The following is a 21,879-nucleotide window of genomic DNA, read 5'->3' as shown; positions in this document are numbered from 1 at the left end:
CCTTCAAATTGATCTAAAATCAAGAATTTATTCGAGGTACGTTGATGGAATAATGATTTGTCTGTATACCCACTAGAATACAAGTGAATTAGATTTCGTTTTTACTGAATATTACATCCAACTATTATTTCATAGCCCAGCAGCCTAACACCAAATGCCGCAGTACGTATTTAAATACAAACATTTACCAAATAAAATTCCTTTCAACTAGTTAAAAAAAAAATCTATTTATTTTTAAAGTATGTCCTTCCTTTAAATGCCTGCCCTCTTAATAATTTTGCTGTCCCTAAATGTTCTTCCGAGGTAAATTCCAGTTTAACTAATTGCATTTGCTGATAAAATTATTTTTATGATTTTTAAACGAGAGAGCACTGGTAAAAGACTCTAGGTCAAAGTAATTCTGGAGGAAAAAAACGACTTTCTTCATGACATATTTGCCTAAGCATGAGACTTGAAACTTGAGACTTGGAGAACAGAAACAGATTCAGATCCATAAACATAATTTATTGAAAAAAATTAAAGAAAATAGAGACTAGCTTTGCTTTTTCTACATATGTGCAGCACCAGTCGACTACCATTCTGTTTACAAACACACGCCGAGGTCCCGTTCTTCACGCCCATCTTCCCCCGTTGCAAGTCACCAGCGCTGGCAAGGCAGTAGATTGCGCAGTCATCTCCACATGGGGTAATATGACAACCCGACAAACAGCACAAACTACTACCTCAGCCAGCGCCTGGCCTCTGCGCCGCTCCGTTCTTTTGTTCTGTCCGCGTCTCTCCTCTTCATTTTTAGCACGGAACCCCGGTTCTCTTGGCGTCGCCGTGCGTAAAAGCGCACGGCGAAGGGGGAGAAAAAATGGCGTGCGCCCAAACACGGGGCCGCAATAAAGCGTGACAAAACCCCACCCAAAGCATGGAAAGGAGGAGGAAAAAAAAAAAAAAAACACCACTAGTACCTTTTCCATGCTTCCTCTGCACCCACCGCTCGCCTCGTATGACCTCGGTGAAAATGACATATGGCAGGTGAAGACGGCGGGGGATCGCTCTCTCTCTCCGGATTGGCACAGGCGACGTTCAGCGCCGTCTCGGATCACAAAATATGATGAAGGCATTAACGGTGTTTTTAAATGTTGAAAATAGCGCAGTTACTCGAACGATTAAAATCACGTGCAAGTGATAAAGTCGGTAGCATCAACGTGTTCAAATGCGCACGGAGCACCAGGCACAACACTTAGGTTACAAGATATAAGAAGAAATGAATGAATACTGTTTTGATTGAGCAATAAATCGTAAGAGATTAAAAATCGAAGCTAAAGTCACAGGTGTGATTTTATATAAATACCGCCGGGATTTTGTTGGAGATATAAGAAAACGGAACGGAGGGGAAAAAAAAAAAATCCACCTCGGCGCTCCACACGATCCTTCACCTTGCAGCTGAACTGCAGCAGTCTGTTTTATAATCTATTGTTGTCTGCTTCTCTCCCCGCGCAGTCAAAAGAAAGTTGTCCCGCGATCCAGTCCCTTCCGACTCCAAAACGCGACCGAATCCGCGAGCGAGCACACGACGCGCGGGTCCCTCTCTCTGGCCCCGATCCCTCCGCAGACGCCGCGTGTCAGGTAGTGTGGAAAATGAGTGGATGTGGCGGAGCGGCGTGGATAAAATTCGCGGGGAACGCCAGGACGGGTGTGGGCACGGGCAGAGATTGGAGAAAAAACCGCGACGTCCCACTCCGACTGGTTTTTCCGAACGCCAGGGAGGGGAGGGAAACTGCCCGAGTGCGACACCCGCTGGTGAGAGGTTGGTATTGTTTTTTTATTTTATGGCATTGTTGAATAAAGCGGTGCCAAAATCAGTGCTCCCAGCCATCTGCCAGATTATGCGCAATATTTGCATGAGAAAAAAAAATCATAATGGAACAAATCGAATCCAAAATCCCAGAAGCAGCTCATACTAATGATACTTTGTTTTTTTTTTTTAATGTCTAATGGTTATTTTTCTGATGAGCTGTGAATTTTCCTCAATTACATTTATATTTTTATGGAAAAACAAGCAAATCAGAATGTGCCTCATGAGGGGTAATTAAAGTTCTGACAAAAATAGTCACCCATTCAAATTTTCAAACTTGACTGGATTTGTGCATTTCTAACACCATTTAATAAACCCTTTATTCCACAGACCTGGGTTCTGGTTTTTCTTAGGTAGTGATCCACTCTCTCCAAACCGAAGGTCCTCCTTCTCCTTCTCCTCCTCCTCCTCCTCCTCCTCCCGCTCCTATTGGCCAGGAGGACAAGCCGCTGCCGTGGAAGGGGGACCTCCCAGCTGTGAGCTGCCCGAGAACCCTTCAGAACCCGGAGAGAACACCGTGTTCCTCCTCACCAAGCATGCCGGGATAGGAAGGTGGAGAATAAAATGGAGGGCAAACCGCAATCCTCATTTAAATCCCTGCAGCAAGAGGGGGAAAAAAAAAAAACGACTGCGTTTCACGGTTAATTTTGATGTAACGCACGGCAAGATCTGCCCGCGCTCGTTAGGATGATAGAGGCCGAGACATTTAAACTGAAACGGTGGTTAAACAGGTCGTGGTTTTACTTCTGCGTACGAGACCCTCCACAGTAAAAAAGGAAAGAAAACCAGAGCAGGACCCGCAAGAAGCTTTACACAACTTTATTGAAGATTGTGTATAAATACACATGCACATTTCAAATGTAAACCCAAGTGAACTCAAGTGCAGCCAAACCTGGAAACCCCCAACACATCATCATGCAAGGATGTCTGGATCATTTTTACAAAAAAAAAAGAAAAGGAAAAAAAAAAAAAAAAGAGTCCCAAAACAGAATCATCCTTTTATTTTTTAAAAATATTCCCTCCCTGACGAGAGCACAGGCAAGACTTTGCAAACTAGTGTGTCTGTGTGGACTCGAGCCACATCGCCCCCCTCCCCTCCCCTCCTCCCCATCCCCGTCCCTCCCTACGACGTTTTGGGTCTTGCCGCGGTTTTAAATATATTGTCTGTTTATTATTAAATGCTTACATATAAATAAATAAACTTTATCAAATGTGCACTCACAGAGTGAACTCTTATGTACAATATTGTATAAGCCTATAAGTAGCAGTCACATCTCACTCAGTTGGGATGGGGTGAGTCGCCCGAAAAGCAAGGCAGCGCCGAGGGCGCGTGAAGCCCACTGAAGTCAAAGCACAGAGATGCTCGTAAAGGCATGGTACACGTCTAATATTCTGAGGCGACAACGGGTACGCTGATGCTGTTTACAATGGAAAGAACAGGTAGAAAAAAAGGAAACGACGCTCCACCGTGGAGAATAGTTTTATCGCCTCGATGGAGGAACGTCCTGCAACGACCCGCTGCAAAACGTTTTCACTTGTATTGTGATCCCAAAAGCTGAAAGGCCTTTTAGGCGGACTCACCCCACTGATTTCATTTTTTTTTTTTCCCCTCCATCTTCTCCTTCTACCCTCCCTCTCTCTTTCCCTCCCAGCTCAGGACCACAAAGACGCATCACCACCTCCCGCCTCTGGAAAGGAAAGCGTTCGGCCGATATCCAAGGCGAAGAACCCGTTACTATTAACCAAACCAAGAAGCCGTGAAAGAAAAAAAAAAAGAAAGAATCAAAAAGGCATCAATCACATACATCTGGTCGTGTTTCATTCCCTTCAGCATACATTCTGGCCCTCAGTGTGAGTTAAAAACACTGTAAGAGGATGCGGGTGACGAGCGAATAGCGTCTGATGTGTGTTTGCGGAGGGCGCGGCGGTGATGTGCAAAGCAGAAGGCGGCCGCTGCGAGATTGAGGGTTAAGGCCGAGGTGATCCCGACGGGAGACATCTGATGTCAGCGGAATCACTGATGTTCCTAATCTCACAGTGCCAGATACATGAAGAGCGCGAGGCCGACGGTAAAGCTTTAAACGCCACCTACGGAGGATCCTTTAAGAGGGAGAGTCGACGGTTCGCGGTTCGCGCCGGCTAACCTTTTAGCGGACGCTCGCCGCGCGACATACGTTCAGGCAGAAGTTCTACAGCAGCCACTATATAATATGGTTTATTCTGCGACGTTAGCTGGATAACTGCTTGGTTTTAGGCTTTAAGAAATATAAATTAGAGAACCACATGACCTTAAATCACCACTAAGGCTCAAGCCAGTACACTGATAATCAGTCTAAAAATGCAAAATCACAGCAGCAGCAGCAGCAGCAGCACAAAGCTACGACAGTTTGGCTGTTTGACATTGTATAAAACCACAGCTATGGGCTTTACTTCTCTACCTTAAGTCTAGATTGTAGACGCGCCTCACCGCTGGCTTACTGAAGGCAGCTTCCTAAGCTTTTAGTGTGAGAAAACTCTCTGAGGAACAAGGTTGTTAAACAATTGCAGTGTCTGGCATTAAAATATATATAGATATATATATATATTTTAAAAAAAAAAAGGGGGGTGGGGAAGGTGGATGGTTGGTGATTGTGCAAGTTCATAATATTTTAGCTCGTCATGAAAACTCAATACGATTCAGTGTTTAAAATATTTACAAAATCTAAATAATACTAAAATGATATGCCGACGATGCATTGCTCTCAAAAATATACTCATATATAAAAAAAAAAAAAAAAAAAAAAAAAAGAAGAAGCAGAGGGAGATTGAGAATCGATCCCGGGTGTCGTCGTTCAGTGACTCTTTTTCGTGATTCTGGACAAATGGACGTGGCGACACACACTCGCACACATTACACGCACACGTTAACACACACAGTGATCCAACCACAGAGGAGGGCCCTGATTTTCTTAGAGTTGCGTACCCTGGCAGCTACCTGACCTAACCACCGTCAGCCCCGCGGTGGCTCTGCCTGTCGAGGGGCTGAGCCCGAGGTCCGCTGGGTGGGACCGACGCCGCCCGCTGCCATGCTGTGTGTCCATATGGCTTTGGATGGAAAGATCCCGTTCTCTCTCCGATTATTCCTGTCCCCGTTTACCTCAGTTGGTTTTCATGGCGACATCTCGACTGGGCGCTTGCTCCTCCTCCTCTTCCTCCTCTTCTTCCTCGTCCTCGTCGTCCTCCTCCTCCTCCTCTTCGTCCTCCTGCTCGTTGTCGTTCTTTCTGCGCCGGTTCTCGTTCAGGTCCTCCTCGTCGCTCTGAGCGGTGGCGGCGGCGGCGGCGGAAGCGGAGGCGGACGAGGACGAGGAGGCCTGGGTCGACGAGGCGGCCTTCCTCTCCTGTCTCTCTTCCCCTTCGTTCTCTTCCTCCTCCGCCTCCTCCTCCTCTTCCTCGTCCTCCTCCTCCTCCTCCTCGCGGTCCAGAGCGAAGTAGCCGGTGCCTTTAACCGTGTCCTGGCGCTGATAGAACAACACGTAGCCTGCTTTGGACTGCACACAGAGGGGAAACGTGAAAGTTACTTGAAGATTACCGACAACACACAACAGAGACTAAAATCGACTTTTAGTGCGACTTTGATAAAGCGAGTTATTCGACAAGATTGTCCACGAGGTGATAACTGAAGCCCTCCCAGGGGAATCCCCTCCCCGCGGTGAATAACAGGCAGGTCGACATAATCGATAAGGTCGATTCGTCTGGAACATGGCATCGTAATGTGCACATTCGTCACTAATTATGGCAGCTCCTTCTGACATGAACACACACACAAAGAGATCTGAAAAAGCCACATCCTAATCATCAAACGTGAGACAATCGATGGCAGTGCAACCGCTACGCAAGAGCATCAATATTGTCTGTCACATCCTTAAATATACCACTATGAGGAAATGTTTCAATAGAAGTTCAGCGGTAGAGGTTGTGATAATTACTGTGATAATTGACGGCTTGTGTGCAGTAGCCCTAGTAACACATTTGTCCATCCAGGAAAAGTTTGAGGATATTTTACGTGAGAATCTAGGCCTTGTTGTGTTCCTGTTGGCTCTGTCAGAGATACCACATCTACATCTACTGAACAGAAACTCAACGCTTCCTGTAAGCGTCCTAGAGTTTCAGTGGTCAAAGGTTTGTGGAGGAGTGGAATTATTTGCACATTATCTGTTCTCACAGCCACGCTGGGTCACAGCCCGTCCTCCTCTGCTGCTCTATTGTCAACAGCAGGGGAGCTCCTGGTGCCCCGGCCGCTGTCGCCAAATTTCAGTCGAAGGGATATCCTGCTAAATATTTTATCACTAGAGAACAACTGTCTACGGCACACGCTTACTCCTGATCAACACTTGGTGTGTGTGTGGTGTGTCTTCTGTGGCTTAAATCACTTCGTCTCTGCTCTTCTGGGAACGTCTCGGCACAGCTGGATATCTTTTGGAACTCGGACCGACTCTCTAATCCCAGTTAGTCCCAACATCCGATGTACTCTGATGAAATGAACCGTTCCAGTCCGCACATCTGCCTCTGACGGATGTGCGGCGGGAGCGCGGCCGGTGGCTCCTGCGAATGAGGACACTCACCACTATTTGATCTTCGTTGGCCGGAGACACGCTGCTGTCGTCATAGTTGTACCACTTCCCATCGTCTTTGTTCTTAGCGTAAGCAGTGTCTGACAAGGGTTGAAAGATTATAATTAGAGCAGAGATATTAACCGATGAGTCAGTTAGTCAACTGCAACCATTTATAGACACAATGACCTTTTTTTATTTGTTCGAAATAATATAAATTCAACATTTGAGTTGAGCTTATTGTCAATACTGAAAGTACAATGTGGGAGATGTAGCTATTTTAATACACAGTGGCCAAAATTCAGTAGGTTAAAGATGCTGGAACGATATACAGGAAATGAAGCCAAAGCAAGTAGAGCTCCCCCTGGTGGCGGACCGCAGTAAGGGCATAAGGTCAAGTTAGTGGATGGGACTTGGAAAAACTAAAACACACAAAAAAAAATTGCCAAGGATGGTTCCGGTCATTTTATGTAGTTAATATAATGTTGATGTTGTAAAATGTGAGTGAGTCTGGATTAGAGACTTCTCCGTGTTTGTTTATTTATGTTGTAAAAGTCACCAAAGAGATTCTACAGAGAAGCATTCAGATTAAAACTTTGCAGATGTTATGTAACACTCATTTCTTGAGAAAAATACTTTTGGTGATAGCGGTAATAAGCAGGAATGAGGCCAGGAAGTCCTTGAAGCAAACTGATTTGTCTTTAAAGATGTGCCAGACTCCTGCTGTAAAGCAGGACATGAACTGCATTTTAAAAGGAGCTTTAAACACCTCCAGTTATTATTGTGGCCGTTAATAGCGAGTGAGTTGGTGAGAATGAGAGTTTAATTTTTTTTTGGTGCATAAAGGAAGGAAGGTTGTAAAAAATAATTAATAAATGCGCGCGAGTGTCTTACAGTGGCCTCCGCCCATCCCTCCGTAGTGGTTGGACACAGCGATGAGGTCGTAGCGACAGGGCCCTGCGTTGGGGTTGATCAGGAACTCAGACATGTCCAGATCTCTAAAAGAAAGACGGTCGTCATGTAAATACACATGACAGGGATGTGAGAGCACAGTATGAAAGCTAATAAATCAAATCTACAGAATATCTATACTGAGAGTCTGCACAGCTTGTCCTGAGCGTGGATGATTTATAGTGTTGGGAAAAACAGAAAACAATACATACAATACAGTTGTGCAGCAGTGATAAATAGTTTTAGCTGTGTGTGTGTGTGTGTGTGTGTGTGTACCTGAGTGGGAAGTCAACGAGCGAGTCCAGTTTATCCCTCATGTAGCGGCTGTAAGAGAAGCGTTTCAGATGGACCACCAGCACCGGGGGCAGAGACCACAGGTCCAGCTTCTTGGTGGCCTGTTGGTGCTGCTTACAGTTGGGGCAGTACCTAAAGGAAGGGGCAAATGCAACGCATCAACAGCTGGGGTCGGCACGTACTCGTAACTCGTTTGTTTTTGCTGTGTTGTGTTTCTCACCAAGGGTCTTCTGCTCCCAGTTTCTCCTTCGTGGTGAACAGCTCGATGCAGTCCTTCAGCTTGAAGAAAGCCTTCTTCTGAGGCTTGTACTCCATGCTCTCGTGCTTGTCGAAGTCCTGCTCTCGGCAACACGAAGACACAAAGTTGTTAGATGAAAAAGTTTCTCGTGACGTTGCTTTGTCTAAATCAGGGGTTTCAGACTCATTTCGGTTCAGGAGCCATGTACGGTCAGTTTTGATCTCAAGTTGGCTGGACCAGTAACATAATGACTATACTTTATTATAGAATATCTACATTTAATAAACGGAAAAAAAAAATTAAGTGCATTTGGGCTCATTTCTTTCTGCTCTTTAGTCCTGGGTCTCAGCGTCGTGTCCCAATGGGCCGCTTTTGGCCCACGGGCCGTATGTTTGACGGCCGAGTGGACACTTTGACGAGTGGTTTCAGGATCACTGTGCTCTACGGGATTACACCGTGTCTGGGCTGTGTCTATTTCGGTGCACGGATGGACAGCAAACAGTTAAATGCATCAAATAAAGCGAGGATTCAAGGTTGTATTTTAACAAGGATGCAGCACCAGACATCAAACCTGCGACCTTTACAAGATTACAAGATGGCCGCATTTGTCTCTTGGACTCCCTGCTGCTGCTGCTGCCGTGTAGGTCGCGTCGTCATATTTCATGGTGTGACGGCTGCTTATGTTCTACACTAGTCGGAGGACTTTCCGCAACGTGAACCAGCTGCTCTGCAACACCGATGGAAATCTGTGTCCGTGCATAATGCTTTATTTCTGTTAGCTTTACCTCGACAACGGTCTCGTCAAAGTATTTCTTCTTGATCTCTGGTTCCCAGTCCAAGGAGAGATATGAGCGGTCTGCGAAAACAAGGTTAAGATGTAAATAAACAGATCAACACTTCTCATCGTTCGGTCTCGGTGCCGTCGTATGATTTCCAGACGTTTATAGTTTCCGTTCATGTATTCTTTCAAATCAAAGCCTGTTCGATGCTGTGGTTACATTTTAAACTGAATCCTATCCAGTACTCTGGGAAAAATACATTCATTTGCCACTTTTGTAAAGCTACAACAAAACAAAAATGGTAAATACTTAATAATGATGAATAAAGTTATCTAAAAAAAAAGAAAAGGGAGAAAAGAGAATGAGAATTTCCCGCTTGAGCTTCCTACCACTGAGTCGCAGGTGTCCCTCGTCGAAGCGGATCTGCCTGGTGTCCTCCTTGATGAGCGAGAAGTCCGTTTTGCCCATGTTGTTGAACTGGAATGTAAAAAGTCTCTTCCTGTTGTGCCCGGCCGTCTGCTGGCCTTTGGTGGAGTTCTGCGGGCCGACCACGCCGTTCTCCAGTTCGTTGTCCCCGCCCACCGAGTCCTCCGACTGGCTGTTGTCGTTCTCCGAGGGCAGCTCCTGATCCTGGCTGGACTCGTCGTCCTGCTCGTCGGTCTCCATCTCGCCTGGAAGATGACAGGTGAGCTTTTTTTTTTATTTTTTTATTTAGGATTACAGGCTTCAAACTACACAATGCTACAGGGCACAAACTTTTCATTTGACATGTCGGTGCACTCACTCGGAGAGCCCTCCTCCAGCAGTCCATTAGTAGCGTTACCGTTAACAGTGTGTTGTTTGGACGGCTGTGTCTCTTCGCAGTCGCCCTCGTCTTCCTCCACAGAAGATCGTACAAACCGGCTGCGAACACAAAACCCGTTTTAATCTACAGCACGGGATTTTTAAAAATAGTTAAAAAAAAGTTAAAGTTAGAAAGATGAAATGGCTGAAGCTACCAGAGGCGCAGGAGCAGCATGTTGTAGAGTTTCTCTTCACTCAGGGTTCTGGGGACGGCGAGGAGGAAGGGCTGTCCGAACAGAGGCGTGCTGGTGTGGTTGTAACCCGACTGCTTGTACTTTTCCCTCAAGTGCACCGGGATCACTACGTGGTCCGTGTCCTCCACTCGGTTCACGGCCACCTCGAAGCTGCGGAGAAAAGGGCGGTGAGTCCTTCAAAGCCCCACTGGAAAGGAGGGGGAAACTAAAAGCTTTACGTCGCAGGCGAAAGCCCGAACTTCAACGCGGTCCGGTCGCCGCCGGGATTTAGACAACGACGCGGTTGCGATGCGACTAGAGATTCCGGTTTATCTGTCGGCCGAGCTCGACACTCACACGTAGATGTCGTCTCTCTCCATGATGCTGCTGAGGTTTTCGTTGGTGGCGAAGATCCGATGGAAGCGGTGGTTGTAGATGTCGGTGACAATCATCTGGAGGATAAGAGGTGGAGAGAGACACAGTGAGGAAATCTCTTGGTAATGGCGGCTAATTAAGCTGAAATAATAATCTATCCCTGAGGTGAAACCCTGACACGCTGATATGGTGAGCTTGAGATTAATTTAAATGCAGGCGGGGCGACTTTTAGGGAATTTTAATTAACTAGTCAAATATTTTATCTCATTGTATTCCCGCCCCTTATTGCTCTCTTGCTCTTAAGGAAAAAGACATTTTTCTCCACTAGCTTGTAGCTTGGTGGGCAGGGAAGTTTAAAAAGAGAATGGACTATTTTGGGCTGAACCGTCCGCGGAGATGTCGGCATTATAGCGTGAAGGCTAATAACAGACGGGGCCGACTGTGATGTTTATACCTTCTCAGCAGGCACCCCAGACAGGCTGGAGAGGGAGGTACACAGGTCGGAGATGTAGCCCACCTTCGGCACGGTCAGCTTGTACTGAAACAGAAACGTCGTTATCGCCCGTCTTTATGTCGCCTTGGTTTTTTTGTCTTTAAAATTTTAAAGCTTCTTACCTGTGTTGGTTTGGCCACGGGGTCCAGTCTGACCAGATAGACCTCCAGCGTTCGCTCCTTCTTCATGGGTAGCGGCAGTGTCAAGTAGCAGAAAGGGTCAAAGGTCACGGAGACCTTGGAGCACACAGGACACACCAGCGTCGACTTGAAAAGGCCGTGGAAGATGTCCACGATGATGGAGTCGTTCCTCTTTATGTGGTTCTCCCACGCCTCCTCTGCCACCACCTGAGATAAAGAAGACACAGGTCGTTTTTAGGATAGATGCGAGCATACGTATTATTCATGTTTTATAATATGACACTGTTGTCGTGCGCTAGCCTCACCTTATCGGGCCGTCCGTTAGCGTCCTTGAGCTGGATGTAGGGCTTCTTCCTGATGCGGTTCAAGTCCTCGTGAAGGCCGTCGAGGAGGAAGGCCAGGAGCTCGTGGGAGTCCTGCTGCTGGTAGCCCGAGAACTGAGGGGCAAACCGGCCCACTTGGGTCTGGGAGATGGAAAAACGTAAAAAAAATGATGTGTGATGTAGCACAAACACGAGAAAAATGTGCATGATTGCGCTTCATTTACATAACCTGTATTTTAAGGCGACAACATGTAAAAAAGTAGTCTGGGAATAGGGGAATTCTTTCTTTTGGGTATTTTTCCCCGAGGTACTCACTTTGAAAGGCCTCGGGGTGATGTAGCTGTACTTCCCCGTCCACAGCTGCTTTATAAGCTCGGCGTAAGCCCTGGCGATCTCCCCCTTCATGCCCAGCGGGTTGTCCTCATTCAGCTCGTCTGTGTACTTGTCTTTGAGGAAGTACTCCGTCAGCGGAGAGATATTACTTAAACACTGAGGCGCAGAGACGAGAGAGAACAACAACGGGCTGGATTCAGTCCAGTGCAGCCAAACAACGGTCGTATATTCAAAGAACAAACGTTCGAAGGCTTGGACGGGATTATTAGAACTGTCCAGATCTCCCTGAAGGCACGTCAAGTCAAAGTTTCTAAAAAACAACCTCGGCCGACCACGGTGCTGACACGATGACACGTACACTTAATAAATAAAACAGGGGAAGGAATAAAAATTCCAAGTTTGTTACCTGCACAGCAGAGTTCATGAAGCAGGTGTTGCCCAGGTTGGAGAGGCCGCAGAGGCCTGAGCGCTCACTCGGCCTCTGGTCCGAGTAGTCATAGCTGTTGCTGTAGGTGTGGTAGGACGGCAGACTCGAGTAGCTTGAATTCTTCACACTGTGCAGTTTAGGAAATAGATAAATTGACAGGTTATACGGGAATGAATTGCTGTCAATCAAAGTGCTACAAGCAAAGAAAAAGTCATGAAGAGTATCGCACACATCACTGCAATGCACAGCTCTATATTAACCATGGAGATACAGCTCTTATAAGTTGTTAATTCGCTTGAAACTAAAAAAAAAAGGATAAAATAAAGCTTCAGTTTTCATTGTTTTCTTTTCTGCGAAACGCCAAACTACCCCCAAGACCAGTCAAGATCTCCCTAAAATAGACTCTGGTCGTCAGAGAACAGGGAATAAGTAAGAGCTCTGAGATAGACATCCACAACTGCAGCAATCAGCAGACCTCTGGGAGGCCGGCAAGGCATTGTCGGTCGTCTCCGGCTGCCATTGGTCGAGGGAAACTGCTGTGATAGCGGTGGAGGCGGTGCCCTCGCAGTTCAGCACGCGGTGGTCCACCCTCCTGCTTTCCAGCTCCACCGCCTCAGACCTCAGGCACCACCAGCAACACAGGAGCATGACATCTCAGCCCCGCCCCGGCCCGCGCCGGCCCGCATGTCCACGCTAAACGCTAAACCGCCGGCGGCCGGGACGAGGTTCGGGACGGCCCCCGCGCGTGCAAAGTCATTCGAGGGGGTCGGGCAAAAAAAACAAAAAAAAAAAAAAACAAACAATAAATAAAAACAAAAAAGGGTCCAGCAGCTCCAGTCTCCACTGTTGAGTCCTTAACTCAGCTCAGCACAACGCAGCTTACAGTTTCAATGCAGTCCAGGTGAAGTTCAGGCCCGGATTTGACTTCTCAGTCCGGCACAGGCCCAGAAACAAAACACAGAATACAGAGAAACACAGACTCTCATCTTTCTTTGAGCTAGCCGAGCAGCTCCCCTCTCCTCTTCTGTCCTCTTCTTCTTTTTTGGGTTCGACTGCCTGTCATCTTGTTATCCTCTACGCCTCAGATTCCTTCCCCCTGTCCTGTTCCTGTCCTGTCCTGTCCTGTCCTGTCCTGTCCTCTGCTCCTCCCTCTGGCCTGCCTGCCTGCCGCTCTCTGCTGCTCTATGGCTACCCGCAGATATTTATAGCAGCAGCAGCAGCAAGGATGCTCAAGACTACTGCTACTGAAGCTAGAGGTGCACAGCGAGAGGAAGAGGGAGGGAGAGGCAGAGAGAATAGGGGGGAGGGGCGGACAGTGGAAGGGGGGGGGGCTGACAGAAGAGAAATGAGATGGGGATGGAGGGAGCAGTTGATCCACTGCATCCAGCTGAGGCTGCAGTATTTAGAGGCCCGACTCTCTGTGTCTCTAACACACATTAGCACATACATGCCGACACACCACCTATCCTCTTTCCTGCGCTCCACCGCGACACACTAACACACAAAGTCTTTCCCGATGTCCCCCCCCCCCCCCCCCCCCCCGTCTTGCAGCTAAAACGAACCCTACGACACCCTCCGCGCACCTTGACACTCCCCCTTTCATCCTCTTTAATAAGCCGGGGCCGTCCGCCGTCTGCGGGACGGATTTAAAAGGGGCGGGCCCCAAATAAATAAAATAAAACCTTGGGGAAGGGTACGTTTTGTCAGGAAACGCCGGGCAACGGGAAGTAGATGAAATGCATTCTGAAGGTCACTTGGACTGCAGAACGCGTGCATCGCAATGAGCTCAGGGGAGAGGAAAGGTGCAGAGACACGGAGACGGAGAGGGAGAGGGAGAGGGAGGAAGAGGGAGAATCAGGGGACGCCACCTCGGGAGACGCTCGCTGCCGTTACGCGGCGTCGCCGCCGAGAGCTAAAAACGACTGGGGCGAAACTGCAAAAAATCTAAACGACAAGTGTTATGCAACGTGGGAACGGCTTCATACGGAGGGGGGGAAAAAAAATAAATAAAGAGGCCCCATGCATAATTCAGAGGAAACGACAGCGCCGGCAACCAGAGAGAATCAGGGACAGGAGAGCCGCCGGGAGTGAAGATCCAATTTCCCCAAGTCACCCGTTCCCCCCACAAAACCACCGTGCAGAAAAAGATGCCGCTGCCATCAAAAAAAAAATATAACGCAGAGCTGTTGGATGACAAATATAAGCTAGAATGAAAAATAATGGGCAAGAATGTGAGCGCAGGAGCTTACTTTCCTTCTTTCTCAGTATAGATTTTTATGGTGGCGAAGCTATTATTTCTGCATTCCAATAGAAATAACAGCACAGTGTCTATATCTAAGACACACACACACACACACACACACACACACGGACACACTCGGACATGCAGTAAATCACACCCATTAGGTGGAAGGAGGGCTCTGTGAATGTAGGAAGCTCCACCCACAGTCGAGCAGTGCTCTCTAGCACATGGCTGACTGAGCCTCTAGGTCCCGATCACTGACGGAGATTTCATTTAGGCAAAGAAACGGAAAATGGAAATAAAAGTGCACGATGGCGAATAATGTGTGGCAGCCTGATGATATGGAATAAATAGGGCTGCGTCTTTTGTATGAGGCACTAGAGCTGCATGATTCAGCATGTGTTTGTTTTTTTTTTGTTTGTTTTGGACAGGTCAGTAGTTTATGATGTCGTAATATCTGAAACTCACACGGGCGTCTGTTAAGACACCAGAACGGTTCAGGTGGCCTTTAGAAACGGTTAAAAATGCTGCGCAGAATGAAGATGGCAACACTGGGAGTCTCATCTTACTTAGAAACGGCCGAAATGGGGAAAGACGTTAACAGACTTGTGATGCAAGTTCCTAACAAAAACCTAATCTTCCTCACGAGTCATTCGGAACTAAAGGAGCTACTCAAATGACTGGTGAGAACTCAACGAGTGCAGCTGCCTTGGGTTCGGACTGTTATTTGGATATCCCCTGACCTGCGTGACTCTAAACAGATTCTTCACAGACGCTCGGTGGGATTATTTACTTTTATTTGGGGGATGTGTTGCTTTAAATCCGATGCCGGATTGGTGCGTCCGGACCGCACGGCTTAAGTTTCCACATTTGTTTAAAGCGGACGTAGTGAGAATATGGCAACACTCAAAGTAATGATGATGCGAGGGAAAACAAGTAAGTAAGTGGTGAGACGTGGAACGGGATTTTTTAGTCTGAGTAACAGATCCACCAATGTCAGTCGATCAATTTGGATGAACTCTGGTGAGAAAATCCATTTTTGTGCAACATCGACGCCTCGCTAACATCCTATAACATATACATTATCCTATAACATACCTTTAACCTGTATCATGCAACCCCAGCGAGCCAGCACCACTAATCGGTCAGATTTAAAAATCAGTCGTGAACTCTTAACCGACGTGATTTAATGCTCACTAAAGCACCCGGAGGCACCGGTGGGACGTTTTTTTTTTTTTTTTAGAGAGCACTGCTGTCGCTGAAGGAAATTCCAAGAGATCAATCCCACGTAAGCCCCTCCCCCCTCCCCTACTATCAGCTTTTACAGCCGAAACTGCATCGTCAGGAGGTCGTTTCAAACGCCCGAATCGCAGCCAGAGACAGAACCGGACGAAGAAACGTTCGACGAATTGAGCGCTTAAGTAAATGCGAAGCTGCAAAATTTGCGGATTTCAGATTTTCTTTGAACGCCGCTACGCTTTTGTGAGCCGATGCCGCCTTGATTTCAAACCGAGCTTTCACCGACGTCCGTGCCGAGACGCACTTCGGGCTCCATCTCTGGCTGCCGGCGTCCAAACCCACCCCCCTCGGCTGTTCAACCCCACAACTATGCCTTACTTCCTGCTGTTGAAGCTGCTGTTATGATTGTTTGTGAGAGATGAAGGCGAGATCTTTGGCAAAGCAGAGAGATTGGAAGCACCAGATGACCTTCAAAAGATAAAGAATAGATCATGAGTTAGAGTCGAAAATAAGGAGTCCGTCCAGAGGAGGTGCGCGAGTGTCCGTAAAAAAATCAAATCAAGATGAAATCAAATGAATTAAGAGTGATATGTCAGCAACGAAAGCTCAAGCAAAAAGAGGTAGACGGAGTCACAGAAAGGAGGAGTTATTGAAGATGACGTGGTGTTGAGGTGTAAACCTTTAAAAAAAAAATAAAAAATGAAAATTAAATGGTTATCTAATTTAGCAATTTCCAAAATAAATGGTAATGACAGCTTATTATTGGGCTTCTCCCCGGTGAAGGAAGTGCGCTCCTACGTCATATATTACTTCATTTCTTCAAACTGACTCCAAGTCCTCATTAGTTTCATCATGCCTCTCCTATGTGCGATCTTTCCGTCGCGAAAGCAGACAGGAAATTGTGTTCGGTTTCTGTGCCACGACTCCTCAGAGTCAACAAAGAAATATAATCCAGGCGATGTGCCATTCACTCACTTGGCCGTGGAGCCTCGGGGCCATGTGCCATCCTCGTTCTTCTGCTCTATTACGAGAACCTGTGGGAGACGGTGGGAAGAAAAAAAAGAGGGGTCCATCTGCTTCTGATAGTTTAAAGTCACCGAAAGTATTCGAACCCCACTGTGAGCTGTGGAGTTATAGAAAATGAAGACGTCTTTTCGCGATTTATAGAGCTACGTCCTTAACGTGATACAGATTTAGATCAATTTTGATGTATTAATCTAATGGACTGTGTGACGTCTTAATCATGCTGCAGTTGTTTCTAAAGACTAGGAGGTGGATGGATCTTATCCACTGTTTCACCTAATCAGGATTTGTCTGACGCTTCACAATCCTGTGGAACAGCTGCTGGCGACTGGAACAATGCTGTGACCTGAGGCCGAGTGTCTCACTGTGGCCAGGTGTCTAAATTAATCTGTGGAGGAGGGCGCCAGGATATGCGTGCACATTTCAAACCGCTCACAGGTATTAGTCACATGACAGCCACAGGTTTAGCTTTACCTAAAAGCTAAAAAGTTTTTTTTAGCAGCTACATACTGAATTTAAATTATTTAATTGTGTATTATAGGAAAGTTTGAGTTGAGGAGAAGTTTGTTTGTCTGAGTCTGACTGGCAGAAATCACAAATAATCAAATCAGACTGCAGAGAATATTCCAGTGAGCTCAAAGAAAAGAATGGATATTAAAACCATTCTTCAAATATGTCCTTAAAATTTGATATTAAAAATCATCTTACAATGTTGATGATTCAAACATTCATGTGATGATGTACATTATAACATATACGTTTAGATTCACCCAAATCATCAATGCTACTAGACTTAAATCTGCTTTAAATCTAGCAGAATATAACACAAGACGTCCCTCCAGTCGGTTATTCACTTAATGTCCATGTAGCCATAGTGAGACTTGAGCTGAGTCTACACATGTACCTACCTGTCCCTGGTAGAGGCCTGCGTCCTGGATGGTGCTGTCCGGTTTGTTGAGAGGCTCGAAGGTGTTGCTCATGTACCTGTTCCACAGCCTGGTCTCCTTCTCATCCGGGATGCTGAACAGCTTTCTCATTTCCTTCTCTATCATGTCTGCAGCAACATTATCAACAGAGATTGCATCAGTGCGGTTCACTTTGTAATCGTCAGACGCAGAAACACATGCGCTGACAGAGTGTGAAAGCGAAGAGCCAAGACACAACCGTCGATAAATGAAATCGTTTAATTTCGTGTTTGCTTTGGATAAAGCCTGGATCATGTTGGGGCATGATCAGACATGGCAACATGAAAGCCAAGGATGTAATGACATGTTGTTTAATGAGGGAAAAATGGCACTGAAGAAGAAATGTTTGAATTGAGGTTTGAGCGATTATAAGCGAAACCTTTGTTTTGTTACGAAGGAAACTACAAGTAGTGGCACGAATGATCCTTCGTTATTCAGAATGTGACACGCAATGACTCAACAACAACATGGCCAGTGTGTTTAATGATTAGTTCAGTGTACAACATGTACGTTTGCCTCAGTGTCTGAAATAACAACTGTATGTTTTCATCTACTGTGCTTCATGAACAACACGACGGTGGTTAAATGTTAACGCTTTAAAACCAAAACGCTCGACATCAATACAAAGTGTAAAATGAAAAAAAGTGTAAACGAAAATTAGCGGAAGTCATTTAATGGTGACCAGCTCCAGCAGGACTCGTGCCTACCTATTGTGTCAGCTTTACTGAAGCGTCTGGTGATCACATTGTCCATGTTGCTGTCTTCGCAGAGCTTCAGCTCCGTCAGGTACACCTCCACCTTACAGTGCTTCACGAACATACCCTGTTCCACCACCTGCATCAAGACAAAACAAAAAAAGGGAGCAGCTTATTGTTGAATACGAGGCTCGAACATCGTGCAAATTACATCGTACAATGAAGCTAATGAGATACTGGCTTCAAACATGGGTGATTATACAACAAGAGGAACACAAAATCCCTGTGAAAAAGACAATTCAAACTAAAAATGCTCTGCTTCCACCCTATATCAGTTGGATAAAGCCTAACAAGTCTGTATTATAATGCAAAAAATGACTCTTGACATTTGACAGCTCACAACCAAACAGAAAGTATGACATTAAATAGCTGTTCCACAGAATAGGATGCAAATTTTCTCTTATTCTTATCTAGTTGCTGTAACAACGAAACAAAACTGCATTGTGGTTTGTGCTAGCAACTCTTCCGAACGGATCACACCGTAGACAGAGTTGGCCACTTATCTACTGTCCTGACAGGAACAGAGTCAGAGTGAAGTGCCTAAATTAGCAGCACCTCGTGGAAACAGCTGAGGGGTCCCAGCCTATTTATTCCACCTCTGAGCCCCTCCAACGCACACACACACAGTACCAGCTTCACAAATGTCCCTGAGAAATGCACCGGCCCCGCACACACGGCTTAGATTCTACTACCCACCCCTCCCCGACGCGGACCCCGAACTCCCAGCGGGCCAGTCCTGCCCCTCTACTACAACACACATGTGTGCGATCTCAGAGCAAAAGCCCAACTCAGCGCAAAACTCCAGCAGAATTCCTCAAATCACATCCAAGCCAAAACCATTCACCCCACCCCCCCACCCCACACCCCCTCCCACACTGGTTATGCCTCTCGCACTCCTCTCGAAAGCTTTCACGCCGCTTCTCTCAGAGTGACCTCAGCCGGCATTCCTCCACTTCAAAAAACAAGGACGCAGGAGCCCTCCACCGGTGTTGACAAACCAGAAGAGGACAGCGGAAGCAACCATAGTGCCGAACGTCTGACTACAATCCTCCTTTTTTAAATCACACGTGCTCCCCCTACACCTCGGACTGACAAAAAGGAAGAAAGAGCTTCAAAAAAAAAAACAGAGGAAAACTAATAATGAACCTCCTGCATGTTGTGTCTCGCAGATCGCTCCATGTAGCTTTTTAGTCATCCAGGACGTTGCCTGAAAATAGAAACCCCGCGGCTACCCGATACGTCCCATGACATACATGGCAAAAGGGGAGGGTCGATGAAAGGGGGAGAAAGAACGAGAGACAGAGTGGTAGGGATGGAAGGGGAACCTCTTCCAGCAGCCATGATGCCATGACTAGCCAGATTTGAAGAGGGGAGGCCCTGTAAGGATGTAACTGCTGTCCTGAAGCATACAACTCGCTAATCGTCGGCAAATACTCGGACACGCACATTTTTTTGAACTCGTTAAAAACTTGCTTGAACTTCTTAACCCTAAAATGACTGTATTTCATGACAGAAATGAATGAACATTACTTCCTTGTTATAGATTTTTAATATCCAACATGCTTAATGCATCTACTTAGCAACAACATTTTGCTCACAGACCTAAATTACTTATATACATGCCCATATTGCTGCATTCGAGGTTAAATTAATTCAATTTTGAAGCCTCAAATGACTTTCACTGTGTCGTACTGTTCTCAAACCCACCAAATGTTTTTCTCACACTGCTTATACACTAACCTAAAATGGTCACTTTACCTTAATTGTTCAACAAAAGCCTCATTGAACATCGCTGACACCTTCGCCGGTGTTTATGATACTCTGTTGTCAATGCAGTGAGCAGCGCATGCACCGTCCATCAAACCTACTCCTCGTGCCAGGCGGACGACTGGACCCTCACCTTGCGGGAGATCGGCTCCTGACCCTCTGTCAGTCCATACCAGCTGACAAGCTTATTCCAGCCTTCTGTCGGGACCAGGATGTAGTCGAGCTCATCAATGAGGTGCTCCTTGATGGCCAGCACATCCCCGTCTGAGCGGAGGGAGGGGGAAAAAAGGGGAGAGACATGCGGGGTAGACAGGGAGACATGAAGCACATTCGACATGCCAACACTTGCACCACCGACCCCACGCTGACTGTCTCGCGCTACACAAAGAAAGGGTACGCTGGAGAGCTTTCTATGAACCTCCTACTCTATACACTCCGCAGACAATGATGTTTTTTTTGGTGCCATTTTCCCTGAACTCTGCTGCTACTTCCAGAATGACAAACGCACACTACTAAGCTGTTCACTCAGTGTTTATAACGCGCTTCTTATTGCGATTTCATGTCTGAGGAGATGAAGCGTTTCCTCTCTTACCTCTGAGAAGACCAGAGTTATCAACTGGTCCTGGGTAGACATTCTGGTCACCCATCTGGTATTTGTCCCAGCTGTCAAAGCCCACATATTTCTTCCACTGTTTGAACCAGTGACTGTCCACTAGATACCTGCAGAAAAGGACACCAGGAATGAATTAGCGCTGACAGAACAAGGTGCATTTTTTTTTTTTTTTTTTTTTTTTTTTGCAACAGTTGCTCTTAGATACACACCGAACGAATCTGACTTTTTGGGGGGCAAGAGCTACACAGACTGATAGCTGTAACAGAAGCTTTCTTGACGCCAAGTTGAGTTCAGGTTGCTACGAGCTTGGCCAGCTGGCTCTGTGATTTTGACAGGTGGTTCTTTTTCGACTCCGCCCTGCTGAATTCGACGGATGAACCCACTGACTGGTTAACCACTCGGAGCGTCGGTACGTTAGCCAATTAGCTACTAGCGTGCTAGCGAGCTAAATCCTACAAACGACATGTACCTTCACTGAAGTCGTGTCACGACGTGAAAATCGAGATGGTGAATTGGACGTTGAGGCTGTAGCTGCCGGAATGTAACATTTAAACGATGCGTGGGGAGTGTCGCTCTCTGTTTAAGTCAAAGAGCTAGCGTTAGCGCTAACCGCCGCTAGCCTGCCAAGCTGACAGGCTGCCGTTAGCTCCCTCTGAGCCCCACTGTCAACACGGCCCGTCCCCTCGCCTTTTCTCCTTCTTCGTGGCGCTGACAGCGTCCGCCGAGGCAGCCGGCGGCCACGCGGCATAGTGGAAAAGATTTCAGCTCAAGTCTTACCAGGTGTCCCCCTTTCTTAGCTGTGTTTTTAACAGTGCCGCGACCTCTCCTCTCTGGGTATCCAGATCCGCCGCTCCTCCTTCCGCCATCTTTCTTCGGACATCACCCGCTGCATGGTGGGAAAGGGGGCGTTACCGAGGCACGTAAGCTCGACGCAGCGGCGAGCAGCCAATCAGGAGCTCCGCGGCGGCTCGGGAGAAGCGTGACACCCAGCGGTGAAATTATTCTAGAAAATCTTTCAAAAGTGCTCCATCATTGTAGCTGCACGGGCTGCAACTTGTATGAGAAACCGCGCCTCTACAAATAAAGCCAGAATGAATTACTAACCTCTTTATCCAGCGAGGGGCACTACATCATCTTGATATATTTACAACACTGACATGAAGTTAGTGTGTTGTACAGGGTGCTTAAATGCATCATGATAGCATAAAAGCTCGTTTCTTAACTTCTATTAACAGGCGCACATGAATCAAATGAATGAGTGAAACTGGTTGAGGACGTGACATTAACTGTATGTACAATTGCTCAATTTGAGGTATTTGTACTTTTGCATTTTGCACAGTTTTATGTTCCACTACATCTCGAGGGGCAGATGTTGCATATATAAATTTTGTTCCTTTTACTTCATAGCATTTTTACATTTGTTTTAGTTACTTTTCAGTTGCACTTATTTATATACTAAATTGATAATAAA

At 46.6% G+C, this 21,879-nt stretch overlaps 1 protein-coding gene and 1 long non-coding RNA gene across 7 annotated transcripts; one reads left to right on the top strand and one right to left on the bottom strand.

Annotated features, from left to right (window-relative positions):
* The first annotated feature begins 380 nt into the window (after positions 1-380).
* LOC124999849 lies at positions 381-4,606 on the top strand. Its single transcript, XR_007111234.1, has 2 exons — positions 381-1,798; positions 2,177-4,606. It is a non-coding gene; the product is annotated as an uncharacterized LOC124999849 (long non-coding RNA).
* Positions 2,651-21,317, bottom strand: LOC124999845 (ubiquitin carboxyl-terminal hydrolase 15-like). Of its 6 annotated transcripts, none has more exons than XM_047574987.1 (22): positions 21,186-21,317; positions 20,388-20,515; positions 19,929-20,059; positions 17,981-18,107; positions 17,217-17,362; positions 16,261-16,319; positions 15,664-15,753; positions 11,784-11,931; positions 11,360-11,533; positions 11,027-11,185; positions 10,704-10,928; positions 10,543-10,626; positions 10,071-10,165; positions 9,696-9,884; positions 9,482-9,600; positions 9,087-9,368; positions 8,704-8,774; positions 7,901-8,016; positions 7,663-7,812; positions 7,330-7,433; positions 6,448-6,536; positions 2,651-5,373 (listed from the first exon to the last, which is right to left on the bottom strand). In XM_047574987.1, the coding sequence occupies exons 1-22, from the start codon at positions 21,272-21,274 to the stop codon at positions 4,984-4,986; spliced, it is 3,165 nt and encodes a 1,054-aa protein (XP_047430943.1). In that variant the 5' UTR covers positions 21,275-21,317; the 3' UTR covers positions 2,651-4,983. The 6 variants fall into 6 exon arrangements, with proteins under 6 accessions (XP_047430943.1, XP_047430944.1, XP_047430945.1 ...); XM_047574988.1 differs by having other exon boundaries at positions 9,521-9,600; XM_047574989.1 differs by lacking the exon at positions 15,664-15,753.
* Positions 21,318-21,879: the final 562 nt, after the last annotated feature.

Source organism: Mugil cephalus, chromosome 22 (genome assembly GCF_022458985.1).
Source record: "Mugil cephalus isolate CIBA_MC_2020 chromosome 22, CIBA_Mcephalus_1.1, whole genome shotgun sequence".
Taxonomy (NCBI): Eukaryota; Metazoa; Chordata; class Actinopteri; order Mugiliformes; family Mugilidae; genus Mugil; species Mugil cephalus.
This window is presented reverse-complemented; position numbering and strand designations above follow the sequence as displayed.

What these genes read in the sequence shown, in the direction of transcription:
- LOC124999845 (XM_047574987.1), bottom strand. Translation starts at nt 21,274, where the DNA reads ATGGCGGAAGGAGGAGCGGCGGATCTGGATACCCAGAGAGGAGAGGTC. An exon ending in CAGGCCTCTACCAGGGACAG is followed by an intron (nt 16,320 to 17,216) that starts GTAGGTACATGT and finishes CGTCTCCCACAG; the next exon opens with GTTCTCGTAATAGAGCAGAA. An exon ending in CCCCGAGGCTCCACGGCCAA is followed by an intron (nt 15,754 to 16,260) that starts GTGAGTGAATGG and finishes TATCTTTTGAAG; the next exon opens with GTCATCTGGTGCTTCCAATC.